Consider the following 20302-nt stretch of genomic DNA (forward strand, 5'->3'; position numbering starts at 1 on the left):
CAAGGTGTCTGCAGGATCGCTCTCAAAAGCTCTCCACCCTGGCGGACCATTAGAATCCCCTGGGCAGCTTTGCAAACACCACTGCCTGTGCCCCCTCGACCAATTAAGAGAGGCTCTCTGTGGATGGGGCCCCTGCACCGAGATTTTAAAATCTCCCCAGGAGATTCAAGTGTGCTTCCAAGACAGAGAAACTCGGGTCTATGAGAACAACTCCCCGACCGCTGAGCTCTGCATTTTTCCCAGGGCTGTACCTGCAGACAGCAAAGTGGGGAGGGCTCCCCAATAACGCCCCACCATGGTGACGACGATGTCAGAAACAGACACCTTCTTACACCATCGGTGGGAACACAGATTGCTGCAACCTTTTTGGGAAAGTAATCCGACAAATTTTTAAGAAGTACAAATTCATATACTGTTTAACTCGATAACCCCACTCCTAGGATATAAACACACAAAGGTGTTTATTGCAGGGTTACAGACAGGGGCCAAATAAAACTGAAAACAGACAGAATGTCCATAAATATGGACATGACCGACTCAATTGCGTGTACTATGGAATATTATGAGAGTGTGTGCGGTTATTTTTAAAAGAGTTAGATCTCTAGTACTATATTGATCTAGAGGGGTGTCCATAACGAAATGGTATGTGGCGGGAAAAGTTATAGGAAAATTTTTTCCAATTATTGGGAAAAAAACAAAAGGCCAACTCTGAGTGTATGCACATACACACGTGTGTGTACATTTGTCTGTGTTTGTGCATGGAGATAAGAGCAGGGCAGAGACCCAAGCTTTTAACATGAGTTATGTCAGAGAGTCAGGAATAGAGAGGGGTTGGGGGCTTATTAGTATTTTCTTCATATTAACTGAGCATCACTTTCTAGTTAAAACAAGGACGTCCTACTTCTACAATTAAAGTAATTAATGAAGGGCTTCCCTGGTGGCGCAGTGGTTGAGAGTCCGCCTGCCGATGCAGGGGACACGGGTTCGTGCCCCGGTCCGGGAAGATCCCACATGCCGCGGAGCGGCTGGGCCCGTGAGCCATGGCCGCTGAGCCTGAGTGTCCGGAGCCTGTGCTCCGCAACGGGAGAGGCCACAGCAGTGAGAGGCCCGCGTACCGAAAAAAAAAATAACAATAATAATAATTAATGAAGAAAACCCAAAGAGCAAGCTCTGGGGTAAAACAACCCAGATTCAAATCCTGGCTTTGCACGTACTAGCCTCAGTTCCTTAACCCCTCTGCCCTCAACATGCTCATCGGTGAAAGGGGACCACAGTGATGCCCACATCATAATGGCATCCACGTCAGAGATGAGCATTAAGTGAGATGACCCATTCAAGCTCTTGGCACAACATCTGGCATGTTCTAGGCCACATGCAGTAACTTAATAAACACTGTTGTCATGGTAAAAGCTTTTCCTAGGCCACTAAGGACCAACCTTCTACGTCTAGGTAAGCTCACCTCTCCCAGCAAAGAAAAAGAACCCAAGCCCCCTTGTCACTGTCTGCATTGCAGAAGGAGCCTCGTGTCGACCTTCCCTGGAGCCATGCATATAATGACTTTTTGTGCAGCCTGCACGGCCCTATGGGTGGGCGGTGTTCTTTATTACTTCCTCCAGCCCCAGAATGGATCATGCCGTCCTGCTACGAAGTGACAACTTCTGGGCAGGGAAATGCCTGGGAAGGGAAGTGCTTCTCTCCTGGGAAAGGATGTCCTATAAACAAAAATAGTTACGATAATTATATAACTTCAGTCCACCTTAGCAATTGGCCCTTCTGCACAAGCTCACAACACATACCTCGATTTGGTCCTGACCCTGGGCCTGCTGGGGAGAGAGTAGCCAGGGCTAATTAGAATGATGAATGACCCAGGCTCGTCCCACGTGCGCTGAGTCAACTGTCTACGCCTGGGTGACTGGCTTCACACGCTGCTCCCTGCAAGGGGTGTGACAGCATGAAGAGGCCAGGCTCTGTCCCTTCTGCTCAGACCATCTCTCCTGGAGAATGATGGGAGCAATTCTTCACAGGCTTTGCTCAGAATATGTTCGCTCTTTATTCTGATAAAAGTGCAATAAAATCCAACACAAAGAATCAGTCTTGCCTTCTCTTTCACCAGATTCCACCCGTGGAGGATAAAATGTTCCTGAAATCTAAACCCAGGGGCTCACTCTTCACTCTTGTTTGCTATTTGCCAAGAAGTAGAATCCAAGGTAAGGCCAATCCCTGCTCCTAACCAAGGGGATGTCATTTCCATAAAAACTCTTCCCTGGTGCGTGGATCCTGTGATGGGTTGAATTGTGTCCCCCCCTGCCCCCCGCCTCCCAAAATTCATACGTTGAAGCCCTAACCCCCAGTAAATCACAATGTGACTGTATTTGGAGAGAGGGTCTTTAAAGCAGTAATTAAGGTTAAATCAGGTCATTAGAAGGGGCCCTGATCCAATATGACTGCTGTCCTTATAAGAGGAGGACATTATGGCACAGATATACAGAGGGGTGACCATGTGAGGACACAAAAAGTAGGTGGCCATCTGCCAGCCAAGGAGAGAGGCCTCAGAAGAAGCCCACCCTGCTGACACCTTAATCTTGGACTTCCAGACTGTGGGGAAATAAATTTCTGTTGTCTAAACCACCCAACCCGTGGCTACTACGTTACAGCAGCCCTAGCGGACTAACACAGATCCCAAGGGTACCAGCACTAGAGGGTACAGTGTCTTCTGTAGGTTCTTTCTCCCAAGTTTCCGTTTCCCAACAGTCTCTTAAAATTGAGAAGAGGCCTTTAGTCAAAACCTCTTCACCTCCTTCTGATAGACTGGAGAAGTGCAAGACACGCACATGCACGTGGCTGACAGTGGATCGTCTGATGCCAGTGTGTCAGAGGGTTGTGTCCAAGTGTGCTCTGCAAAACTCAGAGTACGGAACTGTCCTGGGAAATGCAAAGAAACGTGCTTTTAATCCCTAGTGCCTGGAGACATAAGGACTGCTAGAAAGGGCAGGAGTTTGGGAGTCAGTGATTTGAATCCAGACCCAGCACTCACTACCCTGAGTGACCTGGGCAAGTGATGCAAGCCCTCGGGTCTCAGTTCCCCATCTTCACCTCACAGAGCTGGCGTAAGAATAAATCAAAGACTGCGGGTAAAGTGCAGAGCACATTCAGCCACTCTGCCAGCAAAGAGTTACTGAATAGGTGCTATTTTCCAGGTAAAATGAGAAGCGGTGAACAAGATACCCAGACCCTGCCCTCACTGACTTTATAGTCGACTAAGGAAAACAAACATTTTACAAAGAATCATACCTCTGACTTTCCCCTCCCACACTTCCTTCCTTTTAAAGTCCAGAATATTTGGGCTTGAAGTACTTTATCAATAACTTGAATAACACAAATGTCAAGTGTTTGAAAACAACCCAACGTCCATCGCTTTGGGTCTCTATTAACAGTTGGCATCACCGCTATCAGAAAGCATTTGAAGTACCACAGTCGTGTGTGTATTGAAGTCTAGTTTATACAAAGAGCATCATACAGACCCTCGCAGAAAATGCACTGTCGGTCGTTTTACCAGTCCGTCCTGCTGACGTCATCTGAACAGCGTACACATTCCCGAAGGCAGGACCCTTGCCTAAGTGGCTCCGTTATTTAGTTTCTACCAGGACACCAGTGGCACTGGCGCCACTTTATGCCGATGCCCTGAGTGGTAACAGCAGTGATATCACCAGTAAAGAGGCCACAGTAGCCGAGCTGCTCTTGCTGTGTGTTGCCCGCCCACCTCCCTGTGCTATAATCGGTGATCACTGTCTTCCAGAATTTCATCACTGCTTTGACCATTTAGCAGACGCAGGAAGGGAACAGTATGGCTTTTTCTGTCCCTTTATAATAATGGCATTTTGCATTTGTATAGCACATTTAACGTATTCAGTGCATTTTCTTGTCTATGGCCGGGTTTTATCCTAATGAAACAAAACCCCATGTGTTTCGTAATTGTCTGTGCCATAGAGACAGCTTAGGAACCAGAGCCAGTGAAACTCTGTGCTGGGGGAGGCCCGATGCCCCAAACTGCTTAAAGAATAACAAACCACATACAAGTTGCGAATGGAACCAGCATGGTAATGCCGCAATACAGCTATGCCACGGGGAGAAGATACATGTGGAGCATCGGAATTAATTCAGCGCAAGCCGGGAGCCCGTAGGAGTTCTCATCTGAGTTGCAGGGCTCTCAGGCTCCCTGCCTGGGTAGAGGCTGGTACCCGGTTCCAATTGTAGGGAGAGACAGAGACTGGCCAGTGCTACAGGGAATAAGAGGCCATCAGGATTTGGTAATACTGGCACATTTTGTGGCCTAGAAACGTGACCCAGAAATGTTTCTTGCTTTTTCAGCAATTTAGAAAAGGCAAGAATTGAGTATCTGAAAGGCTGGGCGTTTGGGGGGTCGAAAAACAGAATTTTTACTTCTCATCACATTTTGGAAAAGGGAGCATCTAGAAGCAAACCTCCCACCAAGAAAACAAGTTGTCTGCCGATTACTTGCAATGAGTCACCTGCTGGGTTGACCGTCTCCTGGGAAGCAGGAAGTCAGGCGCTCATTCCTTCAGTTCACCTGGGCACCCGTTGGTAAATTATTGCTTTTACTCTGGTACCATTTAGAAAATTATGGCTCTCTAAATCATACTCTGGGGGACCGAGAAAAGGAAAATGCCTCCCCACCTGCATTGCCGAAGCCTGCCCTACCCTCCAACTCAGTGATTTGCAGCCTCGCTACACATTAGAATCACCTAGGGAGTTTTTCAAACCTCCCCTCCACTCCCGCCAATGCCCAGGCTGCATTCCAGGCCAACGAAACAGAAACTCTGGGGGTGGGATCCAGGAACAGTTCTTTTTAAGCTCCCCGGGTGATTCCAAGGTACAGCCAACTTGAGGACCGGCCCTCTAACTACATCCATTCCCATGCTCACCCTCTGGGCAGTGAAGGTGCTCTGATAAGACAAAGCACATCACATGTGCCATGGCCCTTTCTTTGGTTTCCTTCACTTGCCTTAATCCCATGCTCAGCAGTGATCATTCTGCCACACACATTATGAAACTCATAATCCAAGCCATTGTGTGGTCGCCAGGCTCATGTTCACCAATACATTTAGCTAATTAACGTGAATCAGATACCACGTTAGGCAACACAGCAGATACAGAAATTAGGAGGACATGATCTCCACCTTCAAGAACACAGCTGTGGAAGATAATGTGCACAAGTGACTGTAATACAAGATATTGTGTGATCAGAGCTTTGAAATTCTCGGGAAGGAAATCAGAGAGAAAAACGAGACCCCTTTTAGCTGAATGGAGGTCTTCACAACTGACACATCACACACACTCACACCATCACCTCAACCTCTAGTGCCTAGTCTCTCTGCCCGCCATCCCCACTGGCCATCTCACACTGCCCTTGGAGTTCTGGGGTGCACGTCGGTGGCTGGGTGCCCTGCCCTGGCCACTCTGCTGACTGAATTCCTCCCTGAGACCAAGGCCTGCAGCTGTCATCCAGCGTCCACCCCCGCTTCTCTATGGAATAAAATCCTCAATTTGGAGCTGAGCATAGAGACCCCCTCAAAAGACCAGATGTGGCCATTCGCCTACGGTCTGGCTGATGAGTTAAGCGGAAGTGATGTGTGCAGCTTCCGGGTCACATCCTTTACGGAAACGGCCCTTTTCCTCTTCGCCCTCCATCCTACTGCTTGAAAGGACATCATGGTGTGATGCCCTCATGGACCACATGGACAAGAAAATGCCCTAACGATGGCAGAGCTCTGAGGGCAGGAGGAGCCTGGGTCCCCAGACAACCCTGGCAGGCAGGGTCCCCCTCCCATCCCACCCTCAGCCTGGACAGGCTCCCCCCAAGACAGCACAGGCTCCCTTGTATCTTTTACTCACAGTGGAACCCATATCCCAATACGCTTTCCTGCCTCCATCACGTCCTACAATACCTGGAGTTCCTTTGTATATTAAGGAGAGGAAAGAGATGTGACAGAAAAGCAAACGATTTCTGTCAGAACGGTCAATGACTTGGCGATTTCTCATAGCAAAACTACTGAGAGTCCATAAATCTGCTTAGGTCCTGCTGTGAGAATCTGCTTTGCCGATGAATGCGGTTAAGTTAACCAGCCTCCTTCTTCTGGCCCACACAGTCTGTGAAGACTACAGGGGAAACTGAGTGTCGTCACTCTCTTGGTTAGCCGCCTGTAGAGACTGACCGCTAGGGTCAACAGAAGCTCTACAAAAGGTGTGCAAAGTTACCAGCTCCTATGGACGGAAGCAGCAAGAGAGAAGGGGAGTAAGCATGGGCTCTGGAACCAGACCCATGAGCTGAGTGACCTGGAGCAAATATTTACCATTTGGTGAAGGCAGATCATTTTATCCAACTCACAGGAGATTCAATTACACAGCAGGCCCAGGGCCCCTCCACAGACCTACTGAACCTGAACTTCCCAGGATTGATGGGGATATGTTAGGATTCTCCAGAGAAACAGAACGAACAGGATGCATGTATGTGTGTGTTTATAGATACACAGAGATTTAGACATATATATATAGAGAGAGAGATAGAGAGAGAAAGAGATTTTAAGGAATCAGCTCAGGCAATTGTAGTGGTTTGGAAGGCCAAATTTTGCAGGGGGGCTAACAGGCTGGAGATCCAGGAAGAGCCAGCCTTGCAGTTGAAGTCTGAAGGCCATTTCCTGCAGAAATCCCTCTTATTTGGGGAGGTCAGTCTTTGTTCCATCGACACCTTCAACTGATTGGATGAGGCCCACCCACCTTATGGAGGGTAATCTGTTTTATTCAAAGTCCACCAATTTAAACATTAATCGCCTCCAAGAAATACCCTCAAAGAAACATCTAGAATAATGTCCAACCACATACCTGGGCACCATGGCCCAGCCAATTTGACATATAAAATTAAGCATCACAGGGAGTGGGCATTCATGAATCTGTATTTTTTTTTAAAGTTGGTTTTTTTGTTTGTTTGTTTTTTAACTTATTTATTTTTGTCTGCATTGGGTCTTTGTTGCTGCGCATGGGCTTTCTCTAGTCGCAGCGAGCGGGGGCTACTCTTCGTTGTGGTGTGTGGGCTTCTCATTGTGGTGGCTTCTCTTGTTGCAGAGCTCAGGCTCTAGGCACACGGGCTTCAGCAGTTGTGGCCAGTGGGCTCAGTAGTTGTGGTTCACGGGCTCTAGAGCACAGGCTCAGTAGTTGTGGCGCATGGTCGTAGTTGCTCCGTGGCATGTGGGATCTTCCCGGACCAGGGCTCAAACCTGTGTCCCCTGCATTGGCAGGCAGATTCTTAACCACCGCGCCACCAGGGAAGTCCCATGAATCTGTATTTTTAATAACCTGTCCAGATATGATGTGAGGCAGAGTCAAATTTGGGGACCACTCTCAATGATGCACCCTAAGGTCAATCATGCTTTCAGGATTTCTTCCTCCACCACTACAAGGGCCTCTGGACTTCCTTTGTGAAGCTGACCGGCACAAGCTTCCATCATGCCATGAGTCAGGAAGATGCTCCCTCCACATACAGCCAGGACGGAGCAGGCTGGGGAGATGTTCCTCAAGCCCAGGGCTCAGCACTCCTGGGCAATCCACAAAGGAGTCGGCAGCCGGCCGTATTTCCCGCCCACTGCCAGCCTCTATGGGTTGAAGCTCTTCTCCCTTTCCCCTCTCCTTCAGCAGACTCAATTCTCCAGATCCTGGGGAGTCTTCTGGGGAGCTGCTTATGAATCAGCAGCACATTCACCAACTATCCAGCTCACCAAATAGTTCCCACAGTGTTCCCCGACCTTGGCCACCCATGGGAAGCACATATGGGCATTTTCTAAATACTGGACCCTCCCTACTAGAGCAGCATTTCTGGAAGTGTTTCTTAAGCAGATGTATGCTGGAAGATCTCCATGGGGGATTTTGAGATGCATAGCGATTAGAAACCACCAGTACCACTAATAACAGACACAACAGAACGGTGAACTCTACCGTTCGCCACTTCCTGACACCATCCAGCATATGATTTTTCACAATAAAGGCAGCAGAGTTTCACAGTAAATTCTAAGTGCTCTCTCTGAGCTATCGATGAGAATTCCTGGATGTACAATAATGAGTGGAGAACAACGAAGCCTGTTAAGATGAGGGTGCTAGGCAGCTGACTAGGCTCGTTCGTGCCACTAGCCTCAAAACATGCAGGGTTCAAATTCATGATGCCGATTTATCGCAGATTACTATCGCAGATTACTACACGTGGCTGACCTTCAGAGCTGCTCACAGATGGTCAGAATTATGAAAATAAAGTCCTTGAATACTTACAGTACTAGTGAGACCACCTCCTATGATGGGAAGGAACTAAGGTTTCTGTATAGTTGTCATGACAGGAGGATATGTAGAGTAGTCACGGGAGGAATGTTTATGGAACTCTCCTCACACTTGGAATTCGGGTGCACGTGATAATATTGCCCAAGCAGGGCCTGCCCCCCATGAATCCACCTAAAAGAGACCACTTTGCACTAGAGAACTGCTTATTTTGTTTCTTTTTTAATTTTTATTTTATATTGGAGTACAGTTATGTAACAATGTTGTGTTAGTTTCAGGTGTACAGCAAAGTGATTCAGTGATACATCTACATGTACCTATTCTTTTTCAAATTCTTTTCCCATTTAGGTTATTACAGAATATTGAGCAGAGTTCCCTGTGCTATACAGTTGGTCCTTGTTTGTTATCTATTTTGCTTTTTAATTTAGTTTTTAAAGCACCTTTTAAAAAAATTATTTATATATTTATTTACTTTTGGCTGTGTTGGGTTTTTGTTGCTGCACATGGGCTTTCTCTAGTTGCGGTGAGAGGGGGCTTCTCTTCGTTGCAGTGTGCGGGCTTCTCTTGTTGTGGAACACGGGCTCTAGGCGCACAGGCTTGAGTAGCTGGGGCATGCGGGCTCAGTAGTTGTGGCGCAGGGGTTTAGTTGCCTTCCTGGTCTGGGAAGATGTGGGATCTTCCCGGACCAGGGATCGAACCTGTGTCCCCTGCACTGGCAGGCGGATTCTTAATCACTGCGCCACCAGGGAAGTCCTGGTTAACTATTTTAAATATAGCAGTGTGTACATATCAATTCCAAACTCCCAATCTATTCCCCGCTTCCCCCCTGGTAACCATAAGTTCACTGTATATTTCTTAGAGTCTGTTTCTGTTTTATAAATAAGTTCATTTGTATCATTTTTAAAAGATTCTCTATGAAAGGGATATCATACGATGCTTGGTCTTTCTCTGTCGATCTTTTCCACAATATTTGTCTGGAACTCCACAATATAAAGGTGTACAGCCTTATTCCCAGGCCTATCAGATGCCAACTTGGTGCGGGGTTGTACTGAGGTAGGAGATAGATGGACCCCTGGGCTGGACAGCTGGTGTCTGTTAAGCGGAGTAAAATTGAAGCCTTGTTTTCCCCAGACACTCCAAAGACAAAGCTGGTGGCAGAAGCTGAGCTCTGCTGGAGTAAAGAGATAGGATGACCACTCCTGAGGTGAAGGAAAACTTCCCTGTCTGCACATGCGCAGGAAGGTTCCTTGGGGAAGGGAAAAAGGGAAGAGGCACCACCCCATAATAAGTGTGGACATATCCCTACAGGCCTCCGCGGTAGAATCCACCTTAGCAAAAAGTTGCGCACGCATGTTGGGGAGGGTCTTAGAACAGGTCAGATGTGGGAAAAGAAATGAGATAATTGGCTAAAGGTAAACAAAGACCCGGAAGGACTGTCCTACATAAGTGATTTAAATCACCTCTCATTAGAGAGGGTGCCCAAAGTCCTTCTCTCCAGGTGTGTATTTCTGCCTTGCTTCTGTATTAAATAAACAAACCTTCTCTGTGTGCTCTCCCACTTATTGTGCTGTGTCTCTAATAATAAATTTTGTACCTGTTTTTGCAGTTTTTGCCTCCTTGAAACATTTTTGCTTTCAAACGGGGCAAGAGCCAGGGAACTTTGCTTCTAGCCTCTAGCCCCTGGTGGAGTAGCACCTAGGATTCCTGGTTTTCACACAGGCTACCCAGGTTCAATTCCTGGGCAGGGAACTAAGATGTCTCTTCGAGACCACTTACTGCTGTCCCTCTGAGATCAGTACCCAGGGAGGAAAGACAGAATTCGTGCATAGTAAATGCAACTCACAGTGAAATGGCCACTGATAGGGGGTAGGGATGGGGGAAATGTTACTCATTGAAAGACACCGTGCTTGGTCCTATTGAACAAGGAAGGGATGGTCCCTGTCTCCAGAGAGCTTGCTGTTGAGTCGAGCTCTGTTCAGCTGCAGTGACCCCAGTCTCTGAGAAGGACACTGTGGCCGAGCTGCACAAGCAGCCCAGGACACACTGGTTCTGGTGTCACCTCACCATTAGTCCTCTGGTCTCAATTTCCCCTCTGAAAAGGAGGGATCTGGCTAGATGACCTCCAAGGTCTGTTCCAGTTCTAGCGTTTCATCTCCTAATCATATAGTGAACATCAACCTCATGTCCCCTATGTACTAGGAATTCAAAGATGAATAAGACGTTGGGTTCCTCCTTCGTGGAACTCACAAACTAATGGGAGAGGCAGGCATCCAAAGAGACAATGATGCAGTGTTGCAAGTACCACCATAGAGGTGTAGACCCACACGTCTAAGAGTCTATGTCACCATCCTAGAGAAAATCTGCAAAATTTCCAACCTCTTAGCCTTTTCCCCCCGGTTTCATTGAGATATAATTGACATACAGCACTGTGTAAATTTAAGGCATATAGCATAATGATTTGACTTACATATACTGTGAAATGATTACCACAATAAGTTTAGCGAACATCCACCATTTCATATAGATACAAAAGAAGAAGAAAAATCTTAGGATTTACTTTCCTAACTTTCAAATATAGCATATACCAGTTAACCGCAGTCATCACGCTGTACATTACATCCCTAGTGCTTCATCGTCTTATACACTGGAAATTTGAACCTTTTGATCACCTCCTTCAAATTCCCTCTCCCCCTCTGATAACCAAAAATCTGATCTCTTTTTTATGAGTTTGTTTTGTTATTCTTATTATTTTATTTTTAGATTCCACACATAAATGAGATCATACAGCATTTGTCTTTGTCTGACTTATTTCACTTAGCACAATGCCACGTTGTCACAAATGGCAGGATTTCTTTCTTTTTTATGTCTGAAATATATATATATCACAAGTGCTTTAGCCATTCATCTGTCAGTGGACACTTAGGTTGTTTCCATGTCTTTGCTATTGTAAAAAAACAAGCTGCTATGGACATGGGGGTGCAGGTCATCACTTCAACATAGTGTTTTTATTTCCTTTGGATATATACCCAGTAGTGGAATTTCTGAATCACATGGAAGTTCTATTTTTAACTTTTTGAAGAACCTCCCTACTGTTTTTCACAGGGGGCTGTACCAATTTACAATCCCACCAACAGTTCACAAGGAATCCCTTTTCTCCACATCCTCACTAGCATCTATCTCATCCCCATTCTAACAGGAGTAAGGTGATAACTCATCCCTTTCCTACAAATATATGGTAGATTGATGGCATTCATGGTATCCATTAATGGTCTCCCTGTATCCACACCCTTTGCCCTGTAACTCTGTAGTCCCTCTCACTGTGACCCTGGGCTTGGCCATGTGACTCACTTCGGCCAGTAATAGGACACTAATAGATCTGATGCAAACCAAAGCTTGAAAAAGCGCTTGTGTATTTCCACTTCTTCTCTTGCTTCTCTATGACACCATGAGAACAAGTCTAGATTAGTCTTTGGAGAATGAGATGGCCCATCCCAGCTGAGGCCATCCTAGATTAGCTTACGGTCTGCTGCCTGCCAGACACATGAATGAGCCCCAGCCAAGACCAGAAGAACACCCCCTTCTCCCTATAAGCCCAGCCAAGATCAGTGGAACCACCAGATGACCCATGGACTCGTGAGAAGTATAAATCGTAGTTGTCCTGAGTTGCTAATATCATGGCAATGGAGAACTAATAAGGATAGGGCCAGCCAGCTCCCCAGATTCGAGTGAGAGGCCAGAGCCCATACGTAGGGCAGCTGTTGTGAAGTCCTCAGCTTCTCTTGCTGCAGTCTTGGGAGTGGAGTGAAGCGAGGACAGGGCTCCTCCTCTGGCTTCTGGTTCAGCAACCCCGTGACAGCATCACTATTTACACAGTGAGTAAAATGTCCCATCTTTCCCTCTGACTAACAAGGAGTTTGCCACAGAAAGCATCTGTAAATAAATTATACGTGAGACATGGTTTCTGAACTATGCAAGTCTTATTCCAGGATATTTTTACTTTTCTTCAAACATTCCCTCTAGGGGTGAACCATCCCACCAAGAAATTAAATAGAATTAGAAAAGAGCCTTAAAGGAATCCACTTGGCCCATGACGGTGAGCCAAGCATATTATAGGGTCCCGGAAGCCCTCTGTAGCTTTGGTATTTGTATCTTCCCTCTAAAATAGCTGAGCAATATTGCTGTAGTAGTGGTCCTTAAGGAGCATGTTTCAAAGCGAACCAACAATTTCCCCTTTCATGTGGTGATTGAAAATGTGGACTCCGTTCAAACAGACTTGCCTTCAAATCCCAGCTCTACCAGCTTATGAAATATGACACTCCGGGATATATACTTAACCTCTCTACACCTTGATTTCCTCATCTTTTAAGTGGGGCTATTAATCATGACTGCTTCATAGAAATGTTGTGAGGATTGAAAGAGTTAATCCTTTCAAAGGCATACAGGAGTCACTCAGGAAAAGTGAGCAGCATTGTCACGCCTTAGCAATTCCCCAAGCCACAGAGAATTCTGATCTGGAAAACTTCTGAGTCAAGGATGGCCTCTCAAAGGCATTCCACACAACTGCCTCTGAGTTTCTGTGTCCCTTTTCCCTGTATTATGTCTCTCCATGAAAATAGACCATTCCCTCCAGAGCTCTGCAGGAAGAACTGTGTTAACGGCTAAAAAGACCGGAAATCAAGCCAATCCCTTGTGGCAGGGAGTGCCAGTAATTACAGAAAAGGCACCGTCGTCACCATCCTCCCAAGCAGTTAATGCACGACAAATTGTGTGCTCCAAAGTGACATGAGTCTTTCTCTAGGTTCTGGTACATAAATGTATTTAGTAGCTTCCTCTTAGATCAAAGAAGTTGGAACAGACTTTGAAACTGTCTATTTTATAAATTTGTAGAGTCAGCAAATGGCTGATCTCTGGCACAGAATAAAATCTCTTTAAAAAAAAAAAAGGTTTTCCCCCTTATAAAAGTGGCAGATGCTTATAGTATCAGTTAGCTATTGCCATAATAATGCTGCATAACAAATCACTCCAAAATTCGGTGCCCTAAAACAATAATCATTTATACTTGCTCATGCATCTAGAGGTTGACTGGGGGTCACCTGATCTAGTGTGCTTGGCTCTGAGCTACAGGTGGGCTCAGGTCTATATCCCCTGCGTCTCATGCTCCTTGCACCAGAGGGCTGGCCTTGATGATGTCAGAAGTGCAAGAAAAGGAGCAGAAACACCCAGTAACTCTTAAGGCCTCAGTACACACAAGCCCAGCCACATTCCAGTGGACACATCCCGTCACACGGCAGAGCCCTCCATCAGCAGGGAGGGGGAAATGTACTCTGCTTCTCTCAGGAGGAACTGCAAAATCATATGCAAAGGTCACGGATACAGGCAGGGCCGGCTTCAGGGACATGTCACCCGTGCAGATGCACCTGGGTCCCACGCTCAGAAGGGTCCCACCTTTGGCTGAGTCCTCTGCTGTCAGCTTCGTAAGATCCCTAATAACTTCTCATCACGGAGCCCCACATTTTCATTTTTAACTGGGCCCTGCAAATTACATAGCCAGTCCTGGATACGGGGGAGGGTGAAGAATTGGGAACAATAACGCAATCTTCCTACTTAGCAAACTGACTTTACACTATAGAAGTGTCATATCCATTCCCCAGATCCCCCAGCCCCTGCTTTCAGAAGCACATCGCGGAATTTCTGCAGTGCAACCAGGTTCACACCATTCAGCTTCACTTCACAGCGTGATGCCTCCCCTGAGACAGATGTGTGGTTCTGATAAGCGTGAAACGGGGAGGGGCATTGGTGGCCATCAGTGATTACACTCGTGGCCTTACCACTGCCTTGTTCTCTCCAGAATTAAACTTGGAGCCCCTGCCGCCCCCCCCCCCCCCCCGCCACACTGGTTATACCTCCCCAAGGGACTCAACACCGTCACCCTCACCCTCACCCCCAACCCACTCATCGTCCTCTTTCTTGTCCCACTGCAACTTCTCAATGAAGAGAGTGAAAATTATCCACACACTAGAGCTTTTTATATCCACCACTGTCAGAAAACCTGCAGTGAGACTGGACACACTCTCGGGGAAATCAGGGGGTGAAATGGAGAATCACAGATTTGTCAAACCAAAGGGACATTCCAAACTATGCAACTAAGTCGCCCCTCTCAGGCGGGCTCCGTCTAACTCAAAACCATTGCAGACCTCAGGCTGTCTAACTCCGCCTAAGGGAGGTGAACATCTCTTAGCCCCCAGGACGACCAACCTCAAGGTTAGAGGACAGCTGCTTATGAAGAAAGTTTCTCCTTATTCTCATGCCAATCTGCGGCTCTCACTTAAGTTCACTTCCTCTAACCATTGCCTGAACTTGGAGACGCAACAGGAGGCCCCTAGACAGTGTCCTCCGGACGAGGACCTTTCGCGTGCCCGAGAGCAGCCATCTAACCAACGTCTGCTCTCCACGCTCTCCACGCTCCCAAACCCGCACCTGACAGCGACCCTCAGAGTGACAGCGTGCCCGGTGGGGAGCACAGCGCAAGGGGCAAGTGGCTCTCGCCATGAAAGAATGAAGCATGAGCACAAATCGACACAAGAATCCTGCAGTTCAGACAATCACCCGAAGAGCGCATTTTCTGGTAATTATAGAGCTAAAAACGGATCCACTTTGAAAATCCCTTCCTTTCTCCCGAGAAAGCTGAGGAGGTGGTTTAACAACAGTCAGCGCCTGAGATGCATCACATTCCGGGGTGTTTAGGAGACGAGCTCCAAGAAATTTCTTGGAAGGTACAGTTCCCAGAAGGTGGTGATTGCTAACGAAGTCCATCAGCCCTCTCCACCGCCCCCAGCATGTGCTCCCAGCTTGGGAATCTGAACTCAGAAGCCCATTCAAAATGAGCCAGGAGAGAGCAGGCCCAGGCCTTCCTGCCCTGCGACTCTGCTCAAACGTCAAATGACAGTTACCCAAGAAAATGGGAGGAGGTGCTAAGGGGGCTGCCAGCCGAGGATCACCTCAGCTTCCTTCAGCACCATGGGTGTGCTCGGGGATGTTACAGGAAGGTTTAGGTATCGGCTGAGTGTCATATAATAATGACAATAACATTTAGTACGTGCCGAGCATTGATGAGCTAGACGCACGTGGATTGTCTCATTTAATTCTCACAACTCCACGAGGAGGAGGGTGCTGTACTTATCACCCCCACTTCAGAGTCACACTGAGGGGCACAGGCAGGAAGCAGCAGAAGCCTGTATACGTCACCACCACCCTCCACCACTCTTCCAGTGCAAGGAACCAGAACTGGCTTGAGAACTTATTTGTAAGGTTAAAATACAGACTACAAAGAGGGGAGAGGGCATAAACACAGAGGAAAGGAATGGGATGGAAACCGTAGGCTAGAGACCTTCTGTGTCGTAAGGAATACAATAAAGAGTTAAATTTGATTTAAAAATACAAATATGGTGTAAGGAGTACATGTGGTAAAGTATAAGTTTTGTGCTATGTCATGGACACTGATGAAATGAAGAAATGAAAACACTATTACGGGACCTAATTAAACTTAAAAGCTTTTGCAGAGCAAAGGAAACCATCAACAAAACAGAAAGACAACCTATGGAATGCGAGGAAATATGTGCAGACGAGGCAACTAACAGGGAGTTAATCTCCAAACTATACAAACAGCTCATACAACTCAAAATCAAAAAAAAAAAAACCCAATCAAAAAATGGGCAGAAGACCTAAATAGACATTTCTCCAAAGGAGACATACAAAAATGGCCGATAGGCACATGAAAAGATGCTCAACATCACTGGAGAAATGCAAATCAAAACTACAACGAGGTATTACCTCACACCTGTCAGAATGGCCATCATCAAAAAGTCTACAAAAAATAAATGCTGGAGAGGGTGTGGAGAAAAGGGAACCCTCTTGCACTATTGGTGGGAATGTAAATTGGTGCAGCCACTATGGAGAACAGTATGGAGATTCCTTAAAACACTAAAAATAGAGCTACCATATGATCCAGCAGTCCCAGTCCTGGGCACATACCCGGACAAAACTATAATTCCACAAGATACATGCACCCCAATGTTAGTTGCAGCACTATTTACAGTAGCCAAGACACGAAAGCAACCCAAACGTCCATCAACAGATGAACGGATAAAGAAGATGTGGTACGTATATATACAATGGAATATGACTCAGCCATAAAACAGGAATGAAATATTGCCATTTGCAGCAACATGGATGGACCTGGAGAATATTATGCTTAGTTGAGTTAAGTCAGACAGAGAAAGAAATACTAAATGAAATCACTTCTATGTGGAATCTAAAAAATAAGATAAATGAATCTATATACAAAACAGAAGAAACAGACTCATGGACATAGAAAATAGATGTATGGTTTCCAAAGGGGAGAGGGAGGAGGGGAAGCACAAATGAAGAGCATGGGATTAGCAGATACAAACTCCTTTACACGAAATAGGTTAAGTAACAGGATTTACCGTGTAGCACAGGACTGTAAAGTAGGACCTCGGCAGAGGCAGCCACAGGCCATTGCCTGCTGTCTGGCTAGAGTCAGTTGTGAAGCAACACAGAAAAATGAGCAAAGCTCAAATGTGATGGATGCAGGTTATTGCTCTGCCAGAGAATTCAGGATGGTACATTCAAAATGGGGAAAAAAGGGCAATTTGCAGTGTGAAAGACACTTGGGTGTCAGTCTTAAAGAACAAACTAGAGTCTAGGGAAGTGACAGCTGGAGCAGGTTATTGGTGTCCGAGACATTATCTGGGAAAATAATTTACAAATTCATGAAGTTCCCTTAATACCAAATGTCATATGCTATTTTCTTAATCATTTTTTATTGCTCGGATCACTGGTACTTTCATTATCTGAGCTTACTTCCCCACTGTGACAAAGATGTGGAACTATGACATACTGAGTCTCTTGGAAAACATTAAAGGACAAGTAATTAGCTAGAAAAATCATTGACTTCTTGATTAAGCTCTCTCTCCCAAGGAAAGGTATCATTAATTGAAATATAGAAAAGATTTCAAAAGCTTGCAAAATTGTTTCCCTTCCGTCAATTTTTGGCATGGCATTTGGTTTCTCTCCTATTCACATAAGGCTCAAAAACTTCTTTTGGGTTGACAGGTGGCTTTCCTATGGCCTGTAGCGCATCTGCTCTGAACAGAGATCGGGGATGTCCTTTGGCTCAAGGCAATGGACACTGTTAGTTTTACATGCAAGTTGCGGTTCTCCACACTTGGCTGCAAACAAGTACTCGCTTTCCTTACCGGAGTGTGGCAGACTGGTCTCTCTGCCACAGGGGTACCCCAGCTACGTCACAGAGCCCTGCTAAATACTAAACTGGAGCTGCACATCGACACGTGAATATGCATGCACACGTGTGCTTCCTGAATGCATCGAGGGCGGCTGTGACCTACTGCCCAGCCATTCAGAGCAACTCTCTAAATGCTTGGTTCCCGCTTTAATAACATCCCCCTTCCCACCCCTCCGGCACTCCTGATGATGCTGTCAATCAAACTGCAAAGCTGAGTGGCAGGTTGAAACCTCAAAGGAAACCCAACAACCAGTTAAAAACTTGGCTGAGCCAAGGTGGGAGCGTTTCTGAGCCCCGCATCAGACAGGAACAAAGGCTGTGAGGCAACATCAGCTGTAAATGCCATCCATCATCATGCAAAGATAAAGAACCTCTAAATCCAACCAGAGGGCTTGCAAATATCCAGTGCTGTCCTGACACTGATTGATGGCCATCCCTTTTAATTAGCTCCTCCTGTCTCTGGAGGTTTCCAAAGAAGTGATCACGTGCTCCCACCTCCTCCTCCCCCGCCACCATTTGCCTCTGTGGGGAGACAGGACCGAAGCAGGCACTGAGCCTCACCAGCCCCTCCCACTGTGTGACCACCGTGACCATCCAAATTCCGTCACCGGGTGCTTGCACTGACCTTTCGTAGAAGGAAGCAGATGCGCTCGATGTTCCTCAGCCGTTCCCTCTATCAGGATGCATGGGAAAGAAAAGAGACGGGAGGTTAGATTTTCTGCTGAAAGAACATGAGAAGCCCCACATTCAGCCCCTAGTAGAGGAGGCAGAACCCACCACAGATCCCTCCCAGTCATGACCTCCATGCTCTCACTCAAGTGGCTTTCCCTAACAAGAGTTTCTGCTCGTACAACTCAACAGCAAAACACCAAATGATCCAATTAAAAATGGGCAGAGGAAAATAGACATTCTTCCAAAGAAGACATACAGATGGCCCCCAGGTACCTGAAAAGGTGCTCAATATCACTAATCACCAGGGAAATGCAAATTAAACCCACAACGAGCTATCACCTCACACCTGTTAGAATGACTAGCCTCAGAAAGAAAAGAGGTAACAAGTGCTGGTGAGGCTGTGGGAAAAAAGGGAACCCTGGTGCACTGTTGGTGGGGATGTGAATTGACACAGCCACTGTGGAAAACAGTATGGAGGTTCCTCAAAAAGTTAAAAATAGAAGTACCACATGATCCATCGTTCCACTTCCGGATATAGCCAAAGGAAACAAAATCACTACGTTGAAGAGATATCTACACCCCCACGCTCATAACAGCAGTTTTTACAATAGCCGAGGCATGGAAACAACCTAAGTGTCCATTGACAAATGAATGGATAAAGCAGTTGTGGTATACACACATATAATGGAATATCATTCAGCCATAAGAAAGAAGTAAATCTTGCCTTTTGCAACAACATGGATGGACCTCAAGGGCACTGTGTTAAGTGAAGTAAGTCAGAGAAAGACAAATACTGTATGATCTCACTTACATGTGGAATCTAAAAACAAAACAAAACAAGAACAACAAAACCAACTCATAGCTGTGGTAATCAGAGCTGGAGAGGGAATTGGATAAAGGCGATCAAAAGGTACAATCTTCCAGTCATAAGATGTAACTCCTGGGGATGTCATGTACAATGTGATGACTATAGCTAACACTGCTGTGTGGCATATTTGAAGGCTGCTAAGTGAATAAATCCCAAAATTTTCATCACTTTTTTTCTTTTCTCTTTTGTATCTGTATGAAATGATGGATGTTAACCAATTAAGCAATATATACAAGTCAAGTCATTGTGCTATACAGCTTAAACTAAATACACTGCTATATGTCAGTTATATTTCAATGAAATTGAAAGGAAAAAAAGAGCTTTGAGCTTTTCTCCATCTACCTTGTCATAGTTATTTGCTCTTAACTGAACTTTCCCAGCACACAGCATGGGCTCAGCTTCCCTCTCAGCCCAGCACAGGTTTCTGTACTTTTTCCTGCAGCCTCTGTGTCCCTATAGGACAGTCAAACCGCAGAACGGGCACCACATACGCATGCATCCAAAGCCTGCGGTCGGGTCCCCCGGGAGGGCTTCCCATTCAAGCCGCGAAGAGCATGTCTGCCTGATTAGTGTGTGAGGTGGGGAAGTTCTCTGCCCATCGGTTTTATTTTTCTAAAGTGGCTGTATTTAGAGGAAGCAATCTTCCCACTCAATTAGACACCAGCAATGCCCGGGGCTAAGACTTTTCAAGATGCCCAAGTCTATCTCCAGAGCCTGGCTCGCTGCCAAAGGAAGATGCTCCGGGGCCGCACAGGTGATGGTGCTCGCCTAACACGCTAAGTGCCGCCTCCCCTTTCCCGCAGAGATTTCTGCGATTTCTGAAGCCTCTCTGAACACAGCTGTGGCGTCTCCCAGTGCGTCATTACTGAGGCAATTTGGTTGCGGTCGATGTGATCATAATGAGATTCCTCGTGGCTCAGGAGAAGACAGGTGGCTGGGATGCTTCAATTTCCCTAATTAAATCATAAATATACTGATTCCCGTGCACCCTTTAAGCCCAGAGGAAAGAGCCCACATCAGGACAAATTAGCATCCACATGGCTAGGAAGACAGACCACATCCTCCTCAACACACGTGTGTGTGCATGCGTGCACACACAA

General features: G+C 46.4%; 1 protein-coding gene across 2 annotated transcripts in view; it reads right to left on the reverse strand.

Moving 5' to 3' along the window:
* The window catches only part of CNIH3 (cornichon family AMPA receptor auxiliary protein 3), a 117896-nt gene that overhangs the window by 46613 nt on the left and 50981 nt on the right, over nucleotides 1-20302 (reverse strand). The window contains exon 3 of one of the 2 annotated variants that reach the window (XM_024753157.1): nucleotides 18288-18335. The exons of the other annotated variant lie outside the window; for it this stretch is intronic. Coding sequence (XP_024608925.1) covers nucleotides 18288-18335 — 48 coding nt within the window. The remainder of the gene's footprint in view (nucleotides 1-18287; nucleotides 18336-20302) is intronic. 2 annotated transcript variants of the gene reach the window in all.

This window comes from Neophocaena asiaeorientalis, unplaced genomic scaffold (assembly GCF_003031525.2).
Source record: "Neophocaena asiaeorientalis asiaeorientalis breed wild unplaced genomic scaffold, Neophocaena_asiaeorientalis_V1.1 scaffold634, whole genome shotgun sequence".
Classification (NCBI taxonomy): Eukaryota; Metazoa; Chordata; class Mammalia; order Artiodactyla; family Phocoenidae; genus Neophocaena; species Neophocaena asiaeorientalis.